The sequence below is a fragment of the Notothenia coriiceps genome, unplaced genomic scaffold (genome assembly GCF_000735185.1).
Source record: "Notothenia coriiceps isolate Sejong01 unplaced genomic scaffold, NC01 NC01_scaffold00003314, whole genome shotgun sequence".
Taxonomy (NCBI): Eukaryota; Metazoa; Chordata; class Actinopteri; order Perciformes; family Nototheniidae; genus Notothenia; species Notothenia coriiceps.
This window is the reverse complement of record NW_011336015.1, coordinates 322470-339807: the sequence shown is the minus strand read 5'-3', so window position 1 is coordinate 339807 and position 17338 is coordinate 322470. Positions and strand designations below refer to the sequence as shown.

Below are 17338 nucleotides of genomic sequence, written 5' to 3'. Positions count from 1 at the left end.
CCACACACACACACACACACACACACACACACACACACACACACACACACACACGGCCTCAACCAACCAACTGTTTTGATTTGATGTAAACCATATTTCTTGGTGACCAACTAACTCATTAGCTATGGAAGCACAACAAACCAGGTCACATCTAAATCAATTTGTAGTCAAATATATAAACCAAGCCACACAAATATTAATACAATAATTTAGCAAGATGTAGGATACTACTATATTCAATCCTCTGTCTTGTTACAGAGTGCTACAATGGAAATGTCACATCATGATACTCCCTCTGCAATACATTATGGTAGCATGTTGAAGTTCTGTGTTGAATTAATTAGAAACTGGCTAGTTGTGCTAAAAATAACAAAAACGGATAATCTGGTTAAAAGATTGAACATTTTAAAAGGTGTCCTAGCCTAGGAAGTTATTGACTTTTAGAAGCATTAAGGAGTAGTGTTTATATCAGTGGGTACCATTACTTTGTCTCATGCGCATGCACGAAGACCATAGACTGTGTATATATAAACGAGGACACACAAGTGTATGCATGATTGGTTGGAAAAATCAGTTCAGCCATTGGTTTAACACAATTCCGTTGATCAACACAATAATGCTGCAAGAGGCACAACAATGTGTCAACAATGGCAAAGCAGAAGAAAAGGGCTTCAGCATGTCAAATGCTTTCTGAGAAATGAAATGCCATTGACACATTTACTAGACCTCAAGGATACAGAAAATAATTGTTTGTGCGTTTCGCTAAATGTAAGCAACAGTTTGTTTACAGGGAAGCCACAAGTACTTAGTCTCTGATTAAGTGGGATGCTTTAAAATGTTTGATAAACCCAATCAACACTGAATTAAGTCTGGTTTTACTTTGTGAAGGAACTCTTGTTTAAGAGAAAAATTGTGATATGCAACATTATTCACTTTTAATAAATCTAAACTCATACAGATATTATTAGCATGGCTTTTTTTCCTCACAACCAAGCTCTGTTTAACTCGACGATGACACAGCTATGATATATATTACACTCATGGTCCAAAACATTTCTTATCCAGCAAATCATTAGTTCTCAGTTTTGTACCTGTATAGCGCTCTTCCCCCAATAGTTGCCAGGTTGGAGAAGACACTCAGGTCTGTCATGTTGTCAGGCCAAGACTGGATGTTGAGATAGCCTAAATGTGGACACAGACACACAGGTTACACTGTAATGAGTCACCAGTACCTACTACACACTAATATCAACTGTCTATCATATCCTCTATTTCACACAGTGACAAGAATAAAATGAGGAGGGAGAATTGGAAGCTTGAATTAGAAACCTCCGAGGACCACCGTTACTACTCCACCTGAGTCTCATGTGAAGGCAACAAAGCCAAACAAAGTTGTAGGCACAAAATCTCAACAAAGGTGTTTGGTGCCAGCTATGACAAGTGTAAGGTTTGACATATCAATATTTTTGCATTTCCTTTATCCGCCTTTCTACTGTTGAATCATTTAGAAGACTAAATGAATAGCTGATAGGATGGCTGTGGCTCATTTAGGATATTCAATAATGGATTTAGATATATTAAATATTAAGTAGAGAAAGGGGGTTATAACCCAAAGGCTAACACCAGCAGACAAACAAGAAGTTGGATGAGGCTTTGAGATGAGGAATAACATGCAGGTAAAGGAGCAAAGGTAAGAGATGAGTAGGAAGAAGCCTGATAATAGGGGTCCTGGTAGCAATAACAAAGACACATTACTTTATCATCCAAAGAAAACACAGAGGCCTAAAGCCGCTGCTCTATTGCCTTGCTGACAAAGGAGGAAGGGAGAGCTGGTGGTGGATGATGAGAAACAACCTTGAGGGTGTAATGTGTTCTTCAATCAATGAACAGTTTTTGACTCCATAATAATAAACTGTGTGGTTCCCTCCCACGGGATGCATAACTTCTGTTGATCCAGAAAGGGAGGGAAGGTGGAGAGAGTTAAGCAGTGTTGCGGAGAGAAGGCAGCTCATGGCTTGTTGACAGGAGAGCAATAACCTTTAACAGAACCTTTATCAGTTTGTGGATGCCGTTTTGTTTGTTATGTCTATCCCAGCTGAGAAGCGGCAGGGTCTGAGCGAATGCTTATTAACTGTGTTTGATGAAGAAATTAGAAAAAAAAAAAAGTCAGGTAATTTGTGGGGAATTACACACCGGGGCTCATACAAATGGACATGAGCTGAATGCGATACACATCTTTATACAACATCTATTCTTCTTATTTAAGCGCCCAATGTGTCGAATCAGGTTAAAAAAAAAAACATACCAGAAAATATTACTTACATTTTTCACTAAATAGAAAACAGCACTTCTCAGTACAGCCTTATATAACACTCTTTATTACTTTAAATCTTTAATATCTTTTCCCAGAGAAGATACAACCTGGGTATAATAATGGCTTCAATTATAATGGTATAGTAATGGGAATTAATTCCGTTGTAAAACATGATGTGATATTTATACAGAATCCTCAGCCTGCATGCAGGAAACTGGGTGTTGTGAAAGGTTATGGTATTTGCATTGCATCCCTGACCTCATGGTGTGCATTTTAGGACGCCAAGGGCATCTACAGAATCATTACAGTTGTATGTGTTGCCATAAATTGTTTTAATGATAACACCTGCAGCACAGAGGCACCTCACCGCCCCATGATAGTGCTCTTTCGGGGGATGCCGGTGCATCCTAATAAAAAAAAACAAGCTATTGCCTGCTGCACATTTGTCTGTGTTAATTCAATACTGGGCAAGCATGTGCTTTGGTTGCTAAAGGTACACACTGATTCTCTGTGGACACATTGTACATTCCGCTAACTTCTAGAACAAGTTTATATTGAATTGTTTAAAGGGGGCCTATTATTATTTGTAGGGTATTCCCTTTGCTGTAGTGTGTTATCTAGGTTTTTGTGCATGTAAATGTATATTGGCAGTACCGTGGAGATTTGGAGTCGGGCACGGATGGATGGTGCTGATGATAATGAAGCATTCCTCGTTTCCATGAAATATCGTCTGGAGTTAAAGATAACGTCTGAAAATGTTTTATGTTGTTCTTATCAAACTGTAAGAAAATTATTTTAAAAGAACAAAACCAACAATGACTTGATTGTACTGACAGGAAATGTCAGTGTAGCCTGATACAACTTATTTACTTGTCTAACAGTTCTCCAAATCAGTAAGCTATGGCATCGCGTTGGGAGAAATGGTCTTTCAAATACACTGCAGTTCATTTTTAGTCAATCACAAAAACACAGTCCAGAGGCAGCTAAAACTCGCAATAACTTATACATCGTAATCTGTAAATACTGTAGTCACCATGTGCAATATTTGCTTGCTTTTCAGAAACCTTTGTTGAAAGCTGCCCAGCTGTTTAGGGAAACTACCAGCCCTCTTTTTACCAAATCAAACTATATTGTCGTACCATATTAAATGATTTATATATATCTATATATATCTATCTATATATATATCTTCAGTAGGACATACTTTGGCTTGTGAAGCAGACTAGGTTGGGAAGTCAGAAAATATAGAACAAACAAACCATTGTATGTATGTATTGTTTGTTTGGTCTTTTCATGGGATTTGTTGAGGACTAAAAAGCACAACATAGCAGTATATGTGATGTGTACAAATAATAAAATCATAGATTTGAAACTACTCCACAAAAGAAACACCTACAGTTGCAAGAAAATGTGAACCCTTTGGAACTACCTGGATTTCTGCATAAATTGGTCATAAAATGTGTTCTGATCTTCATCTAAGTCACAACAATAGACAAACACAGTCTGCTTAAGCTAAAACCACAAAAACAATTATATGTTTTTATGTTTTTATTGAACACACCATGTAAAAATTCACAGTGCAAGGTGGAAAAAGTATGTGAACCCTTGGATTTAATAACTGGTTGACCCTCCTTTGGCAGCAATAACCTCAACCAAACGTTTCCTATAGTTGCATATCAGACCTGCACAACGGTCAGGAGGAATTTTGGACCATTCCTCTTTACAAAACTGTTTCAGTTCAGCAATATTCTTGGGATGTCTGGTGTGAATCGCTCTCTTGAGGTCATGCCACAGCATCTCAATTGGGTTGAGGTCAGGACTCTGACTGGGCCACTCCAGAAGACGTATTTTCTTCTGTTGAAGCCATTCTGTTGTTGATTTACTTCTGTGCTTTGGGTCGTTGTCCTGTTGCATCACCCATCTTCTGTTGAGCTTCAATTGGTGGACAGATGGCCTTAAGTTCTCCAGCAAAATGTCTTGATAAACTTGAGAATTCATTTTTCCGTCGATGATGGCAATCTGTCCAGGCCCTGAGGCAGCAAAGCAGCTCCAAACCATGATGCTCCCTCCACCATACTTCACATTTGGGATGAGGTTTTGATGTTGGTGTGCTGTGCCTTTTTTTATCCACACATAGCGTTGTGTGTTCCTTCCAAACAACTCAAATTTGGTTTCATCTGTTCACAGAATATTTGGTGCTCTTTTGGAAACTTGAAACGTGCAGCAATGTTTTTTCTGGACAGCAGTGGCTTCCTCCATTTTATGACCAATTTATGCAGAAATCCAGGTAATTCCAAAGGGTTCACATACTTTTTCTTGCAACTGTATGTGCTAAAGTATTCCAGTGAGTCAAATATTATCTGTAATACATGGGCAATTCTTAGTCAGCTAATGGGAATTATCTTAGTAATAGGTGTGATGGGGGGTAAATGCCAACGCTAATCTTTTAGCGACTTCCACTTCTTCTAACCTCTTTCAATTAGTGCTTTTGTGCATAAAAAGCAAAGTAAAAAGATCACCTATAGCTGCAGAGCGTCACATCAGTGGCACGCCAATGCACACGACAAATTACAGCTTGGAGCCACTTAGAGAAGAAGGCCATGAGATCACAAGCAAAGGTTAAGAGGGCTTAAATTGTGGTGATTACATTCCGAGCCAAAACACCTAGAAACCCACTTATGCTAAATTGCGTGAGTTGATCGCCCACTCTTTGGGCGAAGCTTGAACTTGTGATATGTCTTTGAAAACATAGGAGAAGCATGAGTCGCTTAAAGAAAGAAAGGAGGAGAAAATAAAAGGATTGCAGGGAGAGAGAGCTGTCTTCCTACAGGGCTAATTTAAAAGCTACAGCAGTGCCAGTTGCGACCTTGAGGTCACAGAGGCAGGTTGGCTGCTTCTGTCAGAAGTCACGTTCTCCTGACAGCTCAGAGGGATGACAAGCGTGGCTGACACACATCTCGGACTACATGCTGCTTGGCCAATGGTTTGTCACCATCACCTGCTCTCAGAGTGCCATCACCAAACAAAACGGGAACAAATTCTAGATAGGAAATATTAAGAAGTATTATTCCATTATTGTACAGTATTTTCAAAAAATCCCTTAAAAATGCACTCAGATTTGTGCATTCGGGCACACATTTTGAGCTCAAAATCTGAAACAAATAGGTGATTTTCTAAGACAACAGGTAATTCTGCAGTTAATGAGTAAATTACAGCACGACAGCGGTTCTTCTTTTTCCTCCCCAGGCTGCTGAGGTTCAACATGGACTCGAGGATACACTGCAACTTCTTCAGGTGCACCATAGAGAGTATCCTGACTGGCTGCATCACAGCCTGGTAAGGCAGTTGCAACGCCCTCAACTGTTACAGAGCCTACACACAGCGGCGTGCGTTGCCGCTTCAACGCTTCTGCCATTCACTTTGAATGGGGTGACGTCACGATTCACCCAACTGGATTGTGGGAGCAAAGCGTAGCTTCTCTCGCGGTGCTCGCTGCAAAAGTAGAGCAATGTTCTACTTTTGCCACCTCGACGGAGGCGTCAGCCAATCAAATCATATGCCAGTACAAGCTCTAGCCAATCAAACCGCGTGCTTGTGTGTCTGGGGCGGGAGATTCATGTGATTGGTTGTTGGTCGAGTTAGACCAGGGGTGGGGAACCTCCGGCCCCCGGGCCGTGTACGGCCCGCGAGACCATTATACGGCCCTCGAGGTAATTTATAAACACACGCAAAAAAATAAATAAATAATAAATCTAGACCGCAAAGCAATTAAACAATTGAGTACCTGTTTTTCCTTGCCAAGGTCAGGGTCCTTGAACTCAACACAAGCCTAACATGTCATCACGTGGTATATGACTTGTCTGACAGGGGTGCAGTTCTGATGGAGAGCACCAGAACGCCGCTCCGGCACTTCAGAAAATGCAGTACCCATAAGGAGCCGTACACATGCTGCAGTTTCTGCGTGGCTGTGTCTTTAGTTGAAAGACTAATTGTATGATGATCTATTCATCTGTCAAACTGATCATACAGTCAATAACTTTGTTGTTATTAGGATCTGGTTAGCTAGCTATGCTAACGAATATAAGAAGCTTTTTCTCCAACCAGTGAGGTAAAGGCACATCTTTATATGATCATTATAGTTATAAAAAAATAAGAGAATAAAGTAAACGGGTATAAAATACTATATGACAGTAAAAATAAGTTGTTAATAAACAAGAATACAGTTTGAAAGGAGAGTGATTTTTAAAATATCCATAAAGAAAAATAAATCTGCTTACAGTTCTGTTTCATATGGGTTTTGAGGGATGTATCCATAGATCTCTTAATGTTGCTCTCAAAGTGCACCAGATTGATGCTTTTAACTTCAATATTTAAAAAAAAAATCTTCCCAGGGGAGCATGCCCCCGGACCACCCAAGAGGAGGTTAGGTCCATCCCCCACTTAAATCATGTCCACATGGATAGGAAACTACATACATTTGCACACATCATGTGTCCATATCTTTCTGGTTTTGTGGTCATACCACAACCGTGCTCGTGCATGCATGCACGAGTCATGGTGAGATATCTGGATTAAGAGGTTGCTTTTTCTTTGCACAGCATGAAAGAAAGGCGAATTGAATGGGCTGTGATTTTAGTATTTTTAAGCAGAGGTCAATCATTTGTACGGCCCTCGGAGGATGTTGAAAAAATTGAAATGGCCCTTGAGAGGAAAAAGGTTCCCCACCCCTGCGTTAGACTCTACAGAGGGTGGTGAAAACTGCACAGCACATTACCAGGACGGAGCTGCCATCCATGGAGCATCTCTACACCAGCGGCTCCAGAAGAAAGCCGTAGTTATGTATATAACATAAAACCTTTTGAATTTTGCATTGAATTTGAATTGAATTGCTTATATATTACGTTTTAAAGCCTTTTAATCTCTTCTGCCTTCCACCTTTTGCACACTCAGCCATTCTGAAAGGAAATATCTTAGACCAGGCTTAATCAAGTAGTAATCAATGGTTTCCTACTCTAACAAGATTATATAGATTTGTTAGTTTGTTTCTTAATCCTGTTCTTTGATTGTTCCATTTGATTAAACCTTTCTTTACGTTCCCGTCTATTCTCTTTCCTTCTGGTTTTCCTCTTTTAAGTTGTTGACCATTGGATCAGAGCTTGCTGGAAAGACAAAGAAATTCAATACAAGTGGATGTGATTCTGGGCTGACCTAGAGGACTAGAAATTAGCATTAATTGACTTCATTGGTCAGATGCTGTTTCCAATAAAGGAAGAGCACATCAGCCATGTTTGATACATGTTTGAAATTAAAGTAAATGTGTTATTTCGGGGTAAAAAGGGGATGCTGTGTCATAAAGCTGCTGTTTTTGTAACCCCCTCTTCAAAAAGCTCAATAATGTCTCCAACAATATTTCAACAGATATATTTTTCTTATATCATGAGAGAGTGTCACAGCGCAGACAGAAGAGAGGTTTCTCAATACTCTAATTTCCCCTCCTCGACTCCTCGGTCCTTCGGTAGCTACCCGGAAATGGATTTCAGCGCGCCATGTTGAAGGACATCTCATTTCTCTAAATGCACATCGAGGACCGAGCATCGAGCATCGAGAAGGCTCTCTGGAGGAGCTCTAACCGAGGAGACACTGATGGGTCCTCCACGGCTCCTCCGCGGATGCATTTCCGGGAACGGTGGAGGCGTGACGCAAGGCCGGACTTATCTCAGCCAATGACAGCTCTGCATGCATCCCCTGGATATTATTTTAGTAACTGCTTTCATTGCGACGCGATGTTTACAGTGAGAACAGCTGTGAGGTCCGTGCAGAAAGCAGAGCAGTGTGTAAAATATATATCACTCAGTCACACTCAGACCTACATTACTCTCTGTATTTGTATGCTGTAGTTTAGTAGATACAGTGGGGCAAAAAAGTATTTAGTCAGCCACCAATTGTGCAAGTTCTCCCACTTAAAAAGATGAGAGAGGCCTATCATTTTCATTCAAGGTATGCCTCAACTATGAGAGACAAAATGAGAAAAAAAAAATCCATAAAATCACATTGTCTGATTTTTAAAGAATTTATTTGCAAATTATGGTGGAAAATAAGTATTTGGTCACCTACAAACAAACAAGATTTNAGATTTTCTATGGGGTTGAGATCTGGAGACTGGCTAGGCCACTCCAGGACCTTGAAATGCTTCTTACGAAGCCACTCCTTCGTTGCCCGGGCGGTGTGTTTGGGATCATTGTCATGCTGAAAGACCCAGCCACGTTTCATCTTCAATGCTCTTGCTGATGGAAGGAGGTTGTCACTCAAAATCTCACGATACATGGCCCCATTCATTCTTTCCTTTACACGGATCAGTCGTCCTGGTCCCTTTGCAGAAAAACAGCCCCAAAGCATGATGTTTCCACCCCCATGTTTCACAGTAGGTATGGTGTTCTTTGGATGCAACTCAGCATTCTTTCTCCTCCAAACACGTCTAGTTGAGTTTTTACCAAAAAGTTCTATTTTGGTTTCATCTGACCATATGACATTCTCCCAATCCTCTTCTGGATCATCTAAATGCTCTCTAGCAAACTTCAGACGGGCCTGGACATGTACTGGCTTAAGCAGGGGGACACGTCTGGCACTGCAGGATTTGAGTCCCTGGCGACGTAGTGTGTTACTGATGGTAGCCTTTGTTACTTTGGTCCCAGCTCTCTGCAGGTCATTGACTAGGTCCCCCCGCGTAGTTCTGGGATTTTTGCTCACCGTTCTTGTGATCATTTTGACCCCACGGGGTGAGATCTTGCGTGGAGCCCCAGATCGAGGGAGATTATCAGTGGTCTTCCATTTTCTAATAATTGCTCCCACAGTTGATTTCTTCACACCAAGCTGCTTACCTATTGCAGATTCAGTCTTCTCAGCCTGGTGCAGGTCTACCATTTTGTTTCTGGTGTCCTTTGACAGCCAAGAAGTTACAGGTCTGTGAGAGCCATAAATCTTGTTTGTTTGTAGGTGACCAAATACTTATTTTCCACCATAATTTGCAAATAAATTCTCTAAAAATCAGACAATGTGTTTTTCTGGATTTTTTTTCTTCTCATAGTTGAGGTATACCTAGGATGAAAATTACAGGCCTCTTTCATCTTTTTAAGTGGGAGAACTTGCACAATTGGTGGCTGACTAAATACTTTTTTGCCCCACTGTATATAGATTTNGGAAAATACACACACAAACACTTGCTAATGCTAACACACACACACACACATGTGTGTGTGTGTGTGTGTGTGTGTGTGTGTGTGTGTGTGTGTGTGTGTGTGTGTGTGTGTGTGTGTTAGCATTAGCAAGTGTTTGTGTGTGTATTTTCCCCATAAGGCAAGACCCGTCCAACTCTGTCTCTGATTGGCTTACCCTGAAATGTTACCCTGCGTTAACCAATCATCACTCCTCTTTGGTTACTTTCACTTTTCCATGTTGCTGTGAGAGGACATCGCTGTATTCGCCTGTAAGTTACATCCGCAGGGAGATTCGGTTCAGTTCTATCACATAATGTGAAGCAGTAACGCACCCATTTAAATCACAGTAACTATAATGGCGTTACTTAATGGGAATAGGTAACTAGTAACGCTATTAGTTATCGCAAAAAGTAGTTGCGTTACAGTAACACGTTACTGTAACGCAACTACTTTGCTACTACTTTGTCGAGAAACCGTCATAACACACAAGGGAGGACGGGTAATAACCGGAAAAGCATGACATGGGCACTTTAAATACTGTTTTTCGGACACGGAAAGGATTGACAGATTGATAGCTCTTTCTCGAAACGCGTTAGTCCCAACACTGGTTATTGCCAACAAAGGGTATTTAACAAAGTATTGAGATGAACTTTTGTAATTGACCAAATACTTATTTTCCACCATAATTTGCAAATAAATTCTTTAAAAATCAGACAATGTGATTTTCTGGATTTTTTTCTTCTCATTTTGTCTCTCATAGTTGAGGTATACCTAGGATGAAAATTACATGCCTCACTCATCTTTTTAAGTGAACTTACACAATTGGTGGCTGACTAAATACTTTTTTGCCCCACTGTACAGTATTTACAAACAAAGAGTCGATATNTATACCACCAAACAACAAACACACAACCAACACACACGCACAGATAGCAACAGACACAAATACTAGCAACACAATAAACTAAGTCAATATAATTGAGATAACACATAACAACCACAGTCATATACACACCACACAAAAAATCTCTGAGATAAGACACTATGTTTTCAAGATCTATTACCCACTTAATATATAAAACTGTTAGAAGATAAAGAGATAATCGTTGTATGATTATTCATGTATGAGATATGCTTAACGCAAAGTTCAATATTATAGATGTGATATAGATATTGACTATAAGCAGCTGTGTGTGTGAGTATAGGTGTGTGTGTGTGGTGCTGTGTGTATGTTATGATGTGTGGTGTGTATGTGTGTGTGTGTGTGGATGTTGTTGTCACATACAGGTTACACAGCTGAAAGATGAGTGATAAAAGATCAGGAAAGGACACATCTTATCTCCAGCTGTCTGTCTCTGAAGAGTGACCGTCTAAAGGCTTATCTATAAATTCAGAATGAACTGGACCTCAGACAGTAAGAGTGTTTCTATGTCTGAACTGAAGAGGATTCATTTTTAGTACTCAGTTGACTCTGTGCTCTGTATCTCAGCAATAGTGAAGTCTACCTCTGATTTTGGTGCAGTCCACTTGAAGGCTTGAGCATCTTACTGAGGACAGGATTGCACTCATGACACCAGAATCTGGAGTCTTTACTTAACAGCATTCATCATAGTACTCTGTTATACTGGCGTGAAAATGTCATTTAGTCTAGGGGTACTTTGAAACAGAGAGGATCGCATGCGTCAGACAATTAACAGTTATATAAAAGTTGGCAAAGATTACTGATTGCCGTCTTGTAGGTGAATATTATGACTAATAAACTCTGTCAGACAAGATGTAAATTCTATTTATATAGATACATTCTCAACCCAGCTGTTTAATGATGCATCAGTATAACTTGGCGATTTAACTATAGCGATGTTCGTTCATAAATCAATGACTTATAACAGAAGATGTGCCTGAAGTTCCTCTATTGTCTGGAATATGCAAGTTCACTAACTCAGCATGAGTGTTATAAAAAGGCTTGTTAGATAATTGTAATAAGACTTATTAACATAAAAGAATTATAATAGGTGCAGTCATTATGTGTTCTATATCCATTTTATGCATTTAATCTAAATATCCGCCACACAATGTTTTAATCATTATAGATTACGAATATTTTCTGGATTCTGAAATTAATCGATAAAATTAGGTCACTTGACACTTTAAGGTCTATCAGAATTATGAAGAGTAACAACTGAGTGATGTGCTATGGACAGAATGATGCGGTGCAGCTTCCCAAACTTACATGTATGCTGTGTGTGTGTGTATATAGACACGTGGTCACATGTATAGAACATAAATGTAAAGTCATGATATTCCACCATGTATCACACTAGATGAGTGTACTGAGTGTCTTGCTCGCTGCTGACTTTGGTAGAATGCACTCCGTCAAGCTGCACCGCTACAGTCTGTTACTGGATACTGTACTAACTTGCTAAATGACCCTTCCGTTTCACGCTTCAGATGTCGTTATGCTGCTGTCTGACTATGGTAAGAAATGACATCCTGATCATTGTCGCGTCAAGTGTGTTAGTGTTGTGACTCTGGTGAATGTCTTCTGTGGGGCCACGCTTCATGATGAATAGTCTCGGATCTCTGCTGTGTCCTGAAAGGACAGTTCAACCAAAACACCGATCTAGTGATTGAAATAGTGTGTACCGTGCGCTCTGTGACTGATTTAAAAGTAGAATGATGAACTGTAGTGCACGCTATCATCTTCAGTCTACCAGCTGTCTGTCTCTACGGGGTAGAAATACTCCTGCGACGCTCAGTGTGGTAACCTCGCACATCAACACTTCAGTAAGTGGACACCGGGTTTCTCTGATAGTGCGCGATTACACGGATTGCAGAGAGGACCGCTCAGTTTCTACATAATACTGACGTTGAAGATGTATTTCTGTTTACTAAGCTATTATGTCATCTGATAATCTATACTGTATTAATGATACTAAGTATCTGTATGTACATTAACATAGTAGAACTCATGGCTCTGTTTGTCATCATCGCAATAGTAAATTGATCTACCAGTGAAATCAAATCCTCCACCACTCTACATGTTTGACTGCTTGTGTTAAATTAGCAACAAAATACAAAAATGTAAAACGTTTCACACTCAGATGAATTTTAACAACAGGAAAACCACAATCAAGACTCAAAACGTATATCTTAATAAGGTGACAGTCATAGATCATAATGTTGCTCTTTACAAGAACTAATGATGTTTAAAACATGTGTTGTTTCCACAGACAGAGAGCAGGGTCTCCAGCCCCCAGCTGTCTGTCTCTGAAGAGTGACGGGTCTATGTGGCCACCTCTAAACTTCAGAAATGAACCTGGACCCCCAGACAGAAAGTAAGAGTCTGTTTCTACTGTAACCTGACCTGAAGAGGATTCAGCTTTTATGTAATCGGATAATATAGTTGAACTCGTGCTTCGCTAATGCATCATCAGCAATAGTCGAGTCTCCTCTGATTTGTCAGTAACCTCACTAGAAAGACTTGAGCCAGCTAACTTACTTTCGACGGATCCATTCAAATGACACGCTTATACTTATCATCTGTATCTCAGCATAAATGACTTAGAACAGAAGTCCATACTTGATGAATGACTGATTTAGTGCAGGAAAAACCTATCCAAAACATTATTTAAATACTTGGCATGTTTAGACAACTAGCAAGTTATTAGATATATACTAAAGCAGAATACAATCACTGCGTGAACTGCTGGCTGAGTTTACGCATTAGCAGATATAACAGAGTTTTAACGAGATTACATGTAGAGTCAATGCAAGACCCAGATCCGTGCTGGACCGAAGGAAGTGAAGAATGGGAAATTCATATCACCGCGTATTTCCGTGAGCGTGACCATTTCAACTTGAGTGTAAGCTGTGAGCTCTGTTTACAAAAGCTGTCATGTGAGATTGGGCTCCTGTGAGTCTCTGACGGTCTGAGGGAATCAGAGAGCGAGAACAGAGCCTACAGCACTCATATTCAATCAGGTGGTATGTCCTGTTTAACAGAGACTGTCTGTGGGTGCTAACTATATAGTTACCTGCTCGTACGTATGAGTACATGAGTTATTCTGAGGGCTGATGGAGCAGCTAAATGTTAGCCTAGCTTTATCAACATCTCATTCAGAAACAAACATTTTTAAATGTTTCTCGTTGTTGTAGACAGACTGACAAAGCTTTAACTCACGTATAATCAGTATCATCTCTGTGTTATTAAGGATCCTTTTCCAGAGTATTGCTATGATTACAGCAGATTTCGTGTAAGTCNAGCCGTTGTGTATTTTATTATGTGAAGCACTAAATGGTCTTAGAAAAATATCGACTCTTTGTTTGTAAATACTGTACAGTGGGGCAAAAAAGTATTTAGTCAGCACTAAATACTTTTTTGCCCCACTGTACAGTATTTACAAACAAAGAGTCGATATTTTTCTAAGACCATTTAGTGCTTCACATAATAAAATACACAACGGCTGTAGCCTGATTATACTTTAGGAGCTGTAGGTGTGTGTGGTACAGTGCATAGATGTGGCGGACAGACGGGTCTCAGTTGGTTTGGTGTTGCTTACTATTAATACTTGTAAATACAACTTTTGGCCCGTAATTTCAATTCCCCATTTCAGCGACCAGAGAGAGGGGGGGGGGGATATATCCAGTCTATGATTGTGTTACAGTACGTTATTATGAGAGTGCTCTCATACTTGTTTGATTCTGAAATTGTATATATTTATATAAATATATGTGTGTGTGTATGTGTGTCCGCATCTGTAGCCTGTTATTGTCTCGTTATACCGCACTGTCAATGAATTAAAAGTACATTTATAAGTCGTCATGAACACATCTGTCCATCAGAGTGCTGCTGTGCCTCCTATCATCATTAATGGACGTTTCTTTAAAATGACCGCTCAGAGGAGAGGAGTTCTCATTTCTCTAACCGCCTGCTGCTTCCCCTCCTCTCTCCTCGGCTCCTTCCGCTCGCATCTCCTGTGGGCGGGACTAAGTCTCGAGGATAGGAGTCGAGGATAGGAGTCGAGGAGGGGAAATTAGAGTATTGAGAAACGGAACCTCTAATGTTTCTTTCAGATGCCATTGTCAAATGTCCAGCTATAGAAATGACAGGGGAGCTGGGGGATTAACGATGTGCACCACATGTCCTGGATCTTTTCTTCATGGTGCGTGAAGGGAGAGCTGGGACAGTGGGACTCAAGGCTAGAGACTCCTCGAGGGAGAAGCAGCAGAGAGACAGAGGAGATTGAAAGACTCATCTGATATTCATCTTATGCTGCGATGTCTCTCCTTGGTGTGGACAGTCTCAGGGGGTGGGGGGGTGAGGCATACTTGAGCAAATACACACACACACACACACACACACACACAGATACACAGTCAAGCACCACGTACTGTATATGCACACTTCATCTGACAAAAAAGTGCAAGAGAAGGGATTATAGGAAGGGTCAATTGTTTTTTTTGCTATTTAATTCATATGCATGTGCAGAGGCATGCTGTGCAATGATATTACTCACCGGTGATCTCCCGTACGGTGCGGAATACATTTAGTTTTTCTGGGTCCAAAGCTTCAATGTTGTGATACACATCCCTGACAAATGATAATGCGAGATTAGAACACAGCAAACAACACAATGAAAGATAATAGCATCTATATTTCACACTGTATAGATAAGCAATGTGCCTCTTGATCACAGCAATGACAAAGTAGGTGTGCTCACCCAGAAATAGACAATTTAGAGAAAAGGATCATGTCAGAACAGGATGTTTCACAGACTATGTGCATTATTCATTTTCTTGCTAAAGTTGCTAAAATGAAATGATTTTTTGCATGCATAAATAATGTATATCTATCCTCATTTTTATATAAACACGTTTGCTTTAGGGTCACCCTCTAGCCACATTTCTTTACATTCATTCATTTATGAGTATATACATTTAACAGCACTCTTCTTACTCTCAAGGCGCTTTCAACATACTTATTTCACGCTTGCCATGATTGACATGGAAACATTATTTATAATCATTCGGACAATTAACACAAGGCTTGAAGACCTAACACGTTCAATAATGATCACAGTTCCACTTTTGCACCCACTCTTTCATCATTCTTATGAGCTAAATGTTTTTAAGTCTCACCCTTTGATCCCAGTGATGAGGAACACCAGGTTGCCGTTGATTTTGGTGCAGTTCACAAACTGGTCGATGTTGCTGGAGTCAACTGTTTGAGCCGTCTGTAGACTGGCTGTACCAATGCCATCACATGCTGCGACACACAGGGGGATAGACAAAGTGCATTATGTAATGTGCAGCAAAATAAAGATGAGGGCTGTCAACGCCTTAAAGTCACGATCAATCTGGAAACGGGTTTTTAAAAATTATTCAAATTAATCAAATGACCAAGGTTCACCAAAAGTTGCTCTTTGCATGTTTCAATGCACAATGATGTCATGTCCCTGGATGATGCAGTTGTGCGAAATTTTGTAAGAATTAAAACTACATCTCCTATACTCCCTGTATTTCCCCATTGTTCATTGTGTCTCAGCATTAATGTGGAAATAATAAGTTATTTCATTTAACAACTTTATATACGGCTAAACAAATAGGAACTTAATTACAGATAACATTCTTAAACATCTATGTGTGGTTTACCTTTCGGGCAGATGTCGGTACAAGCAATGCACATCTTAATGCGGTTCTCCTCCACCTCCATCTTGTTACTGGGGCACGCTCTCACACAGGAGCTATGGTCCACCACAAAGTTATCTGAAAAACAATTCACTGTAAATGTCAAGTACAATGGCTGCTGTCACACGAGTAAATACCATCACATAAAAAAGTTTTGAAAGTCACTTTCATTCACTTGGTCGGAAAGAGGCTTTTTTGACTGCATATGGATTACATTGAAGGGTAACACGTTCATGTTTTTAGCATGCCAATGTAATCATTCAATGAAATGTATGTTGTTTTATAAAATCCTTTTTTGAATAGGCATTCTTTATTGAAATACCCTGAAGTCATTTGTAATGCTCTGGTAAAGAACAATGTTTGTGTCTCGTGTTTTGGGTTCTATTTCGTATATGGCTTTGCCCTCTATCGCTATTGGGTAATCCCCCTGCGCACCCGCGCAGCACTGAAACACTTGTAGTCCACACCCACCCGCATGGTGGGCCCCGCCCTCGGGCCTCCTTCCGGTATAAATAGGAAGGAGGCCCGGCAATCTGCTCCCTCTTTTCTTCAGCAAACCTCGGCAGTTACTGAAGCACAGAACCATTAAACATGAGCAACAACTGCGTCCGAAATTGTCCCTCATGTGGCTCAGGATATATCATGAGCTATGACCAACACGCAATGTGCGAATCCTGCCTGGGGCCAGAGCACGCGGACGCGGCTCTCAGCAAGCAGGTCGCTTGCTCACATTGTGCCCGTCTCCCATCGGCCGACAGGAAGCGAAGAGCGGACGCCTCCCTCCTCTCCCCCGGACGGGGGAGACAGAGTCGGAGCAGGGGGCTGGTTTGGCGGCCGAGCATGCGGTCCCCTTCTCCGTCGCCACAGGACGGCGCGCTACGTTGAGCTCCCCCAGAGAGTATGTCGCCCGCCAGGCCGACCGGGTGCAACAGTGTGCCTTTCAGGCGGCGACGAATATCATCGCGCTGCTCTCCAACTCGGTGGTGACACTGGTAGAGCGGTCCACCACCGAGGCAGAGGAAATCAGCAAGGCGGCCAGCACGGCGCTCACTCTGTGCGCGTCCGTCCCTTGGCATAGGCAGTATAGGCGAATGCTAAGGGCGCATCAATCAATGGGGGGCGC

The 17338-nt window shown here is 40.9% G+C and overlaps 1 protein-coding gene across 1 annotated transcript in view; it reads right to left on the bottom strand.

Moving 5' to 3' along the window:
• Nucleotides 1-17338, bottom strand: part of LOC104941331 (receptor tyrosine-protein kinase erbB-4-like) — a gene marked incomplete at its 3' end in the record, with an annotated part of 63698 nt that overhangs the window by 11643 nt on the left and 34717 nt on the right. Inside the window, exons 6-9 of the mRNA XM_010766417.1 lie at nt 16180-16293; nt 15667-15793; nt 15045-15118; nt 1092-1182 (exon numbers count right to left, since the gene is read on the bottom strand). Of these exons, the coding sequence (XP_010764719.1) occupies nt 1092-1182; nt 15045-15118; nt 15667-15793; nt 16180-16293 (406 nt within the window). The remainder of the gene's footprint in view (nt 1-1091; nt 1183-15044; nt 15119-15666; nt 15794-16179; nt 16294-17338) is intronic.